The sequence below is a fragment of the Corylus avellana genome, chromosome ca6 (assembly GCF_901000735.1).
Source record: "Corylus avellana chromosome ca6, CavTom2PMs-1.0".
NCBI classification, from domain to species: Eukaryota; Viridiplantae; Streptophyta; class Magnoliopsida; order Fagales; family Betulaceae; genus Corylus; species Corylus avellana.
Window position 1 is genome coordinate 8,608,011 of NC_081546.1, and position 11,101 is coordinate 8,619,111.

Below are 11,101 nucleotides of genomic sequence, written 5' to 3' on the forward strand. Positions count from 1 at the left end.
TGAAAAGTATTTTTGAAGTGGGGACTCTTGCTCAGTTGCCTTCTTTATGTTAAATTCAATTTGGTGTGAGTTTTTTTTATTTTTTATTTTATTGGTACACCATTTAGAGAGTGATATTCAATCTTTTTAATTACGACTATTAAATTGCTTTTCTTATAACAAAATGTGCGACTTAAATATATAAATTTTAAAGAGTAATGCGAGGTACAATCTTTCTAGGGTCAAGTACTTAATACTCCCTAATGTTTAGAAACTTTATTTTTATCTTACAGGGGTTTTATTTTTATCACAAGATCTCTTTGAGGTTTTGATAAAGGACCAAGTTAATCCATCCGTTAGTTGACCGTTATGACTGGCACGTGGATCAATCAGACGTGGACACGTGGCACCTATTTAATTTTTAAAATTCTTTTAAAAAAAAATGAAAAAAATCGGGGGTAGCCATCTGGCCGGATGGCGGTGGCCGAGCCACCCCCAGTGGTGGTTGGGGGTGGTTTCAGCCACTCCCTAGGTTCCATGGGGGTGGCCGAGCCACCCCTAGTGGGTACTGGGAGTGGTTTCGGCCACCCCCTTGGTGCCTAGGGGATGGCTCGACCACCCCAACCACCATTGGGGGTGGTTTCGGCCACCCCCAAGGCTCCATGGGGGTGGCCGAGCCACCCCCAAATGGCCAAGAGCCACCCCCAATTTTTTTCCTTTTTTTAAAAAAAAAAAAAAAAAAAAAAATTAAATATGTGTCACGTGTCAACATCTGATTGGTCCACGTGTCAGTCCTAACGGTCAACTAACGGATGGACTAACTTGGTCCTTTATCAAAACCCCAAGGGGGTCATGTGATAAAAATGAAATCTTAGGAAGGTAAAAATAAAGTTTCCAAACTCCAGGGGGGTATTAAGTATTTAATACATCTTTTTATCCTCCTAAAATTCTCTTAAAGCTGATGTGACTTTCAAAATCACAATTGGATCAAAATTCAATTATGATTCATCTAAAATTTAAGGAAAATGTTAAGGTCACAACACAACTCAACTTATGGCCAACTTCTCTCCTATGTGTCATTTAAAAAAAAAAAAAAAATTAATAGAGAGGATTTTGGGATTCTGAAAATTTGGGAAAAAAGACAATTTGTTTGGCTTCAAATTCAAATTTTTTTTACACGTAGGAGAGAAGTTGACCATGAGTTGGGTTTGTGTTGTGTCCATATCAAACCTCAAAATTTAATGATAATTTTAAAAGGTAGATCTTAGGAAGATAAAAAGATGGTATCTAACATTACTCAATTTTAAAATGTGAGATTTAAAAATATGATTTTTAAAAACTTAATTAAATATTGGCAAAATCACAGTTTAACCTTTAAAATTGTACGTTTTTTTTTTTTAAAAAAAAACCATCTTACATGCGACTTGAAAACTCAAATTTTCTAGGATTTTAAATCCCAAATTTTAAAAAACACAATCTCAAATGATTAAAATTAATTTTCTGCTATTTGATTTCAAATTGCACTTTTTATTTGCAAAATCGCAATCTAAACACACTCTAACTAATTTGACCAATTATAATCCAGTCAAATGCTACTTTAAGTGCTGAAGAGCTGCAGATTGAATAATGAAGGATTTGGCTTAGCTGATGCAAAAGGATTATAAGAAATCTCTTGTAACTTTTTTAATGGTTCAAATTTTTTTTAAGTTATTCATATAAAATCTCATTCCCAAATTCATGAATAAAATGTTGGGTTAAATACCTTATTCCCCAGTGTAGTTTAACTTCTTGATGCAAAATGAAGAAAGGATATTAGTTTAGACTTAGTATTATTTTGTAATGGTTTTTAATATTTAATTTATGTTTTTAACATTATGAATTTAATAATGGGCTTGGCCCAAAAGTCAATCACATTAGGGTTAGGGTTGAGTGTTTTAATTTATTTAAGCATAAGTTTCAATTGTATTACACAGATTATGATTAATGAAAAAGATGTTTTCTTAGAGGCATGATTGCTCTCTTTTTTTTGGTGGTGAGACCCCACCAAAATCCCATTGTCGACCGGTGAGACTCTGATCAATGTGGTTTATCTTATTTTCTATTATTTTTTATATATTTGGGAAAAATATAAAAAAAGCTCTCCAAACTACCAACTGTTTGCAATATAGCTATCTAATGTTCTAAAGGTACTAAAGTAGCCCCAAAACTACCAAAATGTATAAAAAATGCCACTTATTTTTTTTTTTTTTTATCTTCCTATAATACCACTATTCTTTTAATAAATAAAATAATAAAATAATTGTAAAAAAAAAGAAGAAGAAGTTTTTTGAAATAAATAAATAATTAGTCACTGTAATTGACTTAAATTACAAATTGGTTCATATCGTATTAAAGTAAAATTGATGGATGAATAAAAACAATTTTTTAACAAAATTTGACTATAGGGACTAAATTGTTTTTGTTGGAATACCTCAATAATCGTACCTTTGATTTTACTTTAATACGACATGAATAGTCATCGTAGTTGGCCTAAATTATTTATTTACTCCAAAAAACATTATTTATTTATTTATTTATTCACCCATTGGCTTTTTTGTATTTTTTAAAAATTGTTTGGTTTTTTTTTTTTTACAATTATTTTATTATTTTATTTGTTAAAAGAATAGGGGTATTATAGGAATATAAAAAAATAAGTGGCATTTTTGATACATTTTGGTAGTTTGGGGGCTACTTTAGTACATTTTGAACATTGGGAGACTATATTGCAAATGGCTGGTAGTTTGGAGGGCTTTTTTATATTTTTCCCTATATATTTTCTATTGTTCTCCTTCCGTCTTGCTTCACTTCATTATTTTTTGCCCCTTAGAGTTTATTTTTTTTATCAAAGAAGGTATTTCTGGTTTGTCTAAAGATGGAGATGGTACCTCCGTCTAAATTTCATCCAGAATTTGAAAAAACACCACTTCAGCACTAATAACAAATTGACACGTGTCCATATAATTAATTAAAAAAAAATAAATTTTTTTAAACTTAAAAACATTAAAAAATTACATTTTAATTAAATTTTAAAAAATAAAATAAAAAAGTTTAGGGGTAGCTACGGCCACCCCCTTGGCCATTTGGCTCTAGGTCTGTAAGTTTTTTTTTTTTTTTTTTTGTAAGTTTTATAAGTTTGTTTCAAGTTTGAATTAATAATATTTAATATTATGATATTAAAACTAAATGGCTCCAAAATCGCATTCTTTTTAAGAAAACTGTGAGTTTCTTTATATTTGAAGCAAATTTTAATTGAATTTAAATTCATTCATTTTTATATTTTGATCATAATGATGAAATGAAATATCAATTATATGCCATTGATGTTTCCAGATACCTGAATACATGACTGATTAAAGATGGAGAGAACTAAAAAACTTGGGTTGCTGTCAAACATCTTATCTTTAAGGTTTCTCTTGTCAGCGACTCAGAGGTGAAGCGATTTCTCTCCCCCGTGTCTAGGGTGGAGCGGTGGTAGAGTTTATTTGTATTCTTAGTGTGTGGCGGTACGAAGCAGGGGGATAGGCACTAAGGCTGAGGATTTATCATACCTATGGGAAAACTTCACATTGTTGGAGGAAGAGAGTGCAGAGGTGGATATCGATGAGACAGACATTGCCCATTTTGTTGCACGGGGTACGGTTTGTGTAGTAAGGAAACTGTTGGCGGATCGGACTGTAGGGAAGGAGATCATCAAAATACCTCTAATACATGCATGGCAGACTATGACGGGTTTACACCACCATCTCAACTAGAGTTTGACGAGGCGGCTTTTTGGGTACGTATGTATAACTTCCCTTTAGCCTACATGGGGAAGGAGGTGGGACACAAGATTGGTGAATCAGTGGGGGAAGTGGAAGACGTTGACGTCATGGAGGAAGGAGTTGGATGGGGTGAGTTCTTGAGGGTGCGGATCCTTCTAGATCTATCAAAACCGCTTTCATGGGCATGAACCCTAAAACTCAGAGACAAAACCATATGGATTGCTTTCCAGTATGAGAAGATACCAAAGTTTTGTTTTAAGTGTGGGGTAATCAAACATGAGAATTGTGGGTGTGAAGGGATTGGAGGAAGGAGGTTACACGGAGGAGAGAAGAAAAACCAATTCGGACCTTGGCTATTTCCTTCTCCGACTCATAGAATGGGGATGGGCTTTGGGTGGAAAGACTAGCCACACGCATGCAACAAACACCATAGCAGATCATTGTCAAAAAAGAAGGTTTGAGCGGGAGGATGCTGTTGAAGATGACAGGGAAACAACAAACGGTGGCTCATCGGGAAATTCAGCCACCCTGACAAAGGGTATTTCCAGAAAGGTCTCCTTTAAGTCAGGAACGTGTCTCCCAAAATTGGGAAGCGAGATCATGGACTATTGCAGCTAAGGAATGAGGATAATTTGGATGGCGGGGATTATGAAGAAAATAATGTGGGCAATAAATTCCTCGCATGTAGTCTAAATGAGGAAGGGAGTTTTAATGAGCAAGATCTTGGAGTTATGACCAAGAGTCAACCGAATAGGGATGCCGTATCTGGTGGGGCAAAGAATATTTACATTGGCCAGTGGGACTCTATTAAGGAAAAAATGATCTGAGAATCGCTAGAAAGAGGAACTGAGGTGCCAGGGCTGATGGGCATTGGATCAAATGGCAGGAGGAAGTCCCCTCCACCAGCCAAAAAAAAAAAAAAAAACCCTATGGGGTCCACTTGTTTTGTTTTTGGAGACCCAACAACAAAAGATAGCAGCCATGTGTTGTCTCCAGTAAGAAATAATGCTCCACAGAGGAAAAGGAAGGAAGCACGTTGCAGGGGATTTCGGTGAAGACAGTTTGGGGAAAAGAAAAAACCATGGATGAGAGGGGGAAGCCCACAGGAGAAAAGGGACAGAGGAGGAGTATTATGGTGAGGAATTGGTGAGGCTGCTGTCCAGCCCTGTCGCACGACATGAGTCTTCTAAGTTGGAACTGTCGATGGCTTGGGAACCCTCAAACAATTAGAGACCTTCACCAGACGGTGAAGGAAAGGAAACCCCATTTGATTTGTCTCATGGAAACCAAATGCACCATAAACGTTTACATTTTTTGTGAATAAAACTGGGTATGGACCATATGTTTGTAGTTGATAGTGTGGGTCGTAGTGGAGGGTTGATTCTTTTGTGGAAGGGAGGATATAATGTGGTCATACATAATTATAGCCGACGCCACATCAATACGTTGGTCACTTCGAAGGTTGGGGGGAGGGGGGCAGAATGGAAGCTAACATGCTTTTATGGACATTCGGAGGTTGCTAGAAGAAAGGAGGCATGGGCTCTTTTACGACACCTGTCTCATTTAACTCCTACTCTATGGTTATGCATGAGAGATTTTAATGAGATAGTAAATTTTTCCGAACAAAGAGGGGCTATCCCAAAAACTAGGAGACAAGTGGAAGATTTTCAGAGAGTATTGGAGGATTGCTATCTAAGTGACTTGGGGTTCTATGGACCAAAGTTCACCTGGAATAATGGTCGGGAAGGGGCTGCTTTAACCCAAGAGAGATTGGATAGGGCTGTAGCAAATTCGGAATGGTGTGCAATGTTCAAAGATGTAGAAGTGGTAGTGATGGCTTGAAGGAGTTCGGACCATCATCCCCTTTTCATTTCTTTCAAAGACAAAGAGGACTCCAAGAGGGGAAGAAAAGGCTTGTTCCAGGTTGAATCAAGTTGAAGTTCCTTTTCGGACTACAAGGAGGCTGTAAAAAAGATATGGGTTGTGAGAGCTAGAAGGGAGAACACGCTGAGTAATGCTTGGCGCAGTGGTAATATCCGTATGAAATCTGGATTTGCTAACATGGCATGGTCAGTGGGCCATGCCATGTTAGCCCACTTACTATTAAAAAAAAAAAAAACGCATTTTATTTTAGGTTTGATTCTCTTTTCTATCCTCTTCTATTCCTTCCATTCCAGCCACCTGCCTCTCCCTCTCTCCCTCCTGTTGGTTTCCTCCCTGCCCAGAACCGCCTATCCCTCCATCGCGCCTGTCTCTCTCACTCCAGCAATAGATCTTCGGCGACTCGAGAAGTAAAGAATGCTAGTTGGGCGTTGGCAGAGGATTTGGGCGTCGGGAAAGGATTTCAAAAATCCCAAGCACACTGCTCTCTCACAGAAACGGTAATCCGTTTCTTTTAATTTTGGGTTTTTTTGCTTTAGATTGGAATGTGATTTGAAGGTTGATTTTTGTTGATGGGTAAGCCGTATTTAGGTTTTATGGGTAGCCTCTCCCTCCGTCGCGCCTGTCTCTCTCACTCCAACGATAGATCTCCGGCGACTCGAGAAGAAAAAAAGGCTAGTTGGGCGTCGGCAAAGGATTTCAAAAATCCCAAGCACACTGCTCTCTCACAGAAACGGTAATCCGTTTCTTTTAATTTTGTGTTTTTTTTTTTGTTTTAGATTGGAATGTGATTTGAAGGTTGATTTTTGTTGATGGGTAAGCCGTATTTAGGTTTTATGGGTAGCGTTCTTAGGTTAATTTTGCGGTTTTCTTTTAGTTAATTTTTCTATTATTGGGCTTAGAATTTGGTTAAGAATCTGAGGAGGAGTTGTTTTTTTTTTTTTTTTTCTCCTTCAATTATGATCTACTAATTTGGATCAGTTTTTTTTTTTTTTTTGGTTCATTCTTTTTACTCATTTAGACTTGAAAGTTAAAAAAATTATAATATAGCTTATGACAGGAATTTTCATGAATGGTTATATGTTAATTTTTGGTTCTCTTTTGTACACCAGAAGGCAAGTATATGAATAAAATGAAATAAAATGCCCGTCATGTCATCAGAAAATCGCAAACCAAACAAGATTGGTGTAAATGTTTGAAGGTTATTGGCTTGTAATGTTTGTAATGTTTAAAAAGAGAACCAAAATTTCAATTTGCTTTGCTTGTAATGTTTGATGTTTGTAGCTAATTTGAATTTTTTTTTCTAATAAATGCTAGATGGACTTGTGGAATGAGTTGGAAGTAGACTATTTGCACACACATATTTCATTTGATGCAGATTAACTCCTCCAAGCTGACCCCCAAAACGGTTTGTTAGGCAACAAATTATGACCTTTAATTGTTTTTCAAATCATTGTATTTCTTTCTTATTAGTATATTTTAATCATTATTTGTTGAATGTTGAATGAAAGTGAATGTTATTATTCACATTTCAACTATATTATTACTATTTTTTTTTTTTTTTTGTATAGATGGAAATTAAAGAGTGCATGATGTAGAGTCTTGCAAGCTCTTAGATGGGGATGAAATTGTTGAGGAACCTAAGAGAGGTATGATGTTTAACTCCATAGGAGAACTTATATTATAAGAAGTATGCCAAGAAATAGGGTTTTGCGGTGGTTATAAAAGCGGATACTAAGAATGATAGTGGCACCGTAATTCACGTCACCCTAGCATGTAGTCGTCAAGGCAAACCAAGAACCAAGTTAAGTAATACCTTCTCTAAACCAAATACAAGTACCAAAACTGAGTGTAAGGCCAGGTTGAATACAAAGTATGTTGAATCAAAGTGGTATGTAACTAGTGTATGCATTGACCATAATCATGGTTTATGCCCATGCGAAGCTAGCTACTTTAAATGCCGTAGGAATTTGGATTTTACAACTAAAAGAAAGCTTAAGGTAAATGACAGAGCTGGGATTTTATTGAGTGGTTCAAGCATGGGGAAATACATGGAATCCTCCCAAGCAACGAACCTAGTCCATCCTCCCAAGCACTTGTAGGTGCATCCATGGATGTCCGAAGTAAAGGGAGACCAGCAACAAAAAAGAAGACAAAATAAGGTTGAATATTTTTGTTTCCCTTGTGTTTATTTATGCCTATTAAAAACATGTGCATATTTCTAACTTTTTTCGTGTTTTGTTGTAACAAGGAACATTGGCTACAATTGAAGACCTCCCAAGGAATGCAAGAAAACACAACAAACACAAATGAAGCTACAAATGAATTGAAGGCAGAATTGTGGCCCAAGTTACTTTGAAGGCTTTTGTTGTTGTATTGCTATTTTACTTTAAAGGTTTTTATTGTTGTACTTGCTATTTTACTTTGAATGATTTGTTGTTTAATTTGATATTTTAATTTGTAATGCTATATTTTCCTCCATGATTTGGAGATTAATTTACATTTGAAAAATAACTATCAAATGTCTTTTCATGCATACTCAAATTCAGACACAAAAAGCCCGTCGCAAAAGCCATCTCTTACAACAAATATTTATAGGTTTTGTAACTTTCAACCTCAGACCATTTATGGTTCTTCCTTTTGATCCATGGATCCTTAAATATTGAACTTCAGATCCAAAATACCAATTGGCAAAGCACAGAGCCATATGAAAAGAACAATCGCCGTTGCACAACATTAACACAAAGATTAAAATAGAAAATGTGATTTTGTGAGATACGACGTCCAAAGCCGGTGCACAACATTAACACGAAGATTAAAATAGAAAATGTGATTATGTGAGATACAACATCCAAAGCCAGTGAAATACAACATCCAAAGCCTTCAAAATAAAATAGAAAGTGAAATACAACATCAAAAGCTTTCAAAATAAATAGCAAATGCAACTCTTCTCCGGCCTTCAAAATGAAATAGCAAATACAATAACTCTTCTCTAGCCTTCAAAGTAACTTGGGCCACAATTTTGCCTTCAATTCTTTTAGAGTTTTTAATCTATTTAAAAAAGTAATAATAATAATGGATAGGAGCACTGGTAATAAAAGAGCATGACCACAATCAAGAAAATAACTATATGAATTACCGTTGTATGCCACATGTCACTCTTAGATCCAAGTAGGCCACATTTCCTGTAAAATTATGACTAAGTTTTCGAAAAAAAATATAAGCCAAATTATTCTGATCTAAAAAAAGTTTGTTCTTTTTTAAAAAAGAAAAAAAAAAAAAAAACCTGATTGATTACACTATTTTGAGTTCCATATACATAATCATGCTGAATATCAGTTCTCGAAGGCAATGTAGCTTCATTTGTGTTTGATGCGTTTTCTTGCATTCCTTTGGATGTCTTCAATTAAAAAAAAAAATGTTTCGTTACAAAAAAATATGAAAAAAATTAAAAAATATGCACATGTTTTTAATAAGCGTAAATAAACACAAGGGAAAGTTGAATTTTAAACCTAATTTTGTCTTGTTTTTTGTTTGGGATTTGTGTCACTAGATTGATTCTTTCTTCTTTGTGACTTCTTCACCACCACCTTTTTTACCCGAGACATCTTCCTTTTGATGATGGTTTACCTTTACCACGAACCGTGAGGGGACTACCTATCTTATTATTTTTCACGCCATCCATGGATTCATTACATGTAGAAGATGCACCGACAAGTGCTTGGGAGGGTGGACTAGGTTTGTAGCTTGAACCACTAAATTTGTCTATTAACATATGAACATATCTTTTCGCTTCCATGTAGTTGTCCACATTTGTTACGGCAAGCGCTGCCAATTTATGCATATCTTTGCATAAGTCATCATACTTTTGAGCAATAGGGTTGGCACCCAAAGAATCATAGCTACTTTGAATGAAAGTATACCTTCGCTTCAAGTCATTCCTTCAGCGATCGAGAAAATATTTTTGTGGCAACGATGTAATATTACATGCGCTAAGTACAGAAAAGACATGTCTGCACAAGATCCCTCTTGTTTCAAACCGGCCACAATTGCATTTTAATTCACATTCATCTCCATTGTAGCAAACACAAAATTTAACATGTTTCATGTAGGCATCAGTAACTGCTACCTGTTTATCCACTTGATACGTACAAATTGTACCTTTTCTACTCAAAAGATACGGAGTGCAGTACATCCTCCCCTTAAGCTCCTCTTGGACTTCTTTGAATTTTGCATTTGTGTAACATTCTTGAAATTTTTTCTCAAATTGAAATATGGTTACACATTGAATCGTGGTATTGAAAGAATTAAAATCTGCAATCCTCTCATTCTCAACCTTCTTACGCAAAGCACTATCATACTGGTCAACAAATTGTTTCAATGTGGTGGTCGGGTGCACATATCCATCAAAAAAAGCGTTCATACTTTCACTCCGTTGTGTAGTAGTCATTCCAGCCCAAAACACCCATTTCAAATATGATGGTATCCAAGAAGCCCTCTCATTGTATAACCCACGCAACCAATCATTATCCTCAAGATTATAAGTCACAAGTAGAGTTTTCCAACTTTCCTCAAACTCACCATGTGTTTGAGAATCATACACGCATTTTCGTAAGGTACTCTTAATGCCATCAAACTGTGATGTGCACCAAACTTTTCTGGAAGTTTTTTCAAAATGTGCCATAAACACAATTTATGTCGGGTTCCTGAAAATACCCTTGCAATTGCATTTTTCATAGCCCTATCTTGGTCTGTTATTATTGCACTTGGGGCTGGGTCATTCATGCATTTCAACCATGTTTCAAACAACTATACAAAAGTTTCTGTATCCTCACCTGATAGTAATCTTGCCCAAATAGAATTGATTGACCATGATGATTCACTCCCACGAAAGGAGCAAATGGCATTCCATATTTATTAGTTAAGTACGTTGTGTCAAATGTAACAATGTCCCCAAAATCTTCATAAGATGCCCTACTTCGTGCATCGGCCCAAAAAACATTTCTCAACTTAGATTCACCATCCAAATCCATTTGAAAGTAGAAACCATCATTCACTAGTTGCATCCTAGTGAAATAGTCAAGAAGTGCTTCGGCGCCTCCTTCGCCAAGTTGAAGATGTCTTCCTCTATCCTCTATCAATATTCTTGTCATTAGCTATATTATAATTTTTTAAACTTTCAATTCTAAATGAGTAAAAAGAATGAACCAAAAAAAAAAAAAAAAACTGAGCTAAATCAATAGATCGTAATTGAAAGAGAAAAAAAAAAAAAACTCCACAGATTCTTAACCAAATTCTAAGCCAAATAAAAGAAAAATTGACCAAAAGAAAACCACAAAATTAACCTAAGAACGCTACCCATAAAACCTAAATACGGCTTACCCATCAATAAAAATCAACCGTCAAATCACATTCCAATCTAAAGCAAAAAAACCCAAAAT

General features: G+C 35.6%; 1 protein-coding gene across 1 annotated transcript; it reads right to left on the minus strand.

Annotated features, from left to right (window-relative positions):
• Positions 1-8,795: 8,795 nt before the first annotated feature.
• Positions 8,796-10,813, minus strand: LOC132185124 (protein FAR-RED IMPAIRED RESPONSE 1-like). The gene is made up of 4 exons (XM_059598938.1): positions 10,496-10,813; positions 9,822-10,296; positions 9,291-9,488; positions 8,796-8,845 (listed from the first exon to the last, which is right to left on the minus strand). The coding sequence occupies exons 1-4, from the start codon at positions 10,811-10,813 to the stop codon at positions 8,796-8,798; spliced, it is 1,041 nt and encodes a 346-aa protein (XP_059454921.1).
• Between the last annotated feature and the right edge of the window lie 288 nt (positions 10,814-11,101).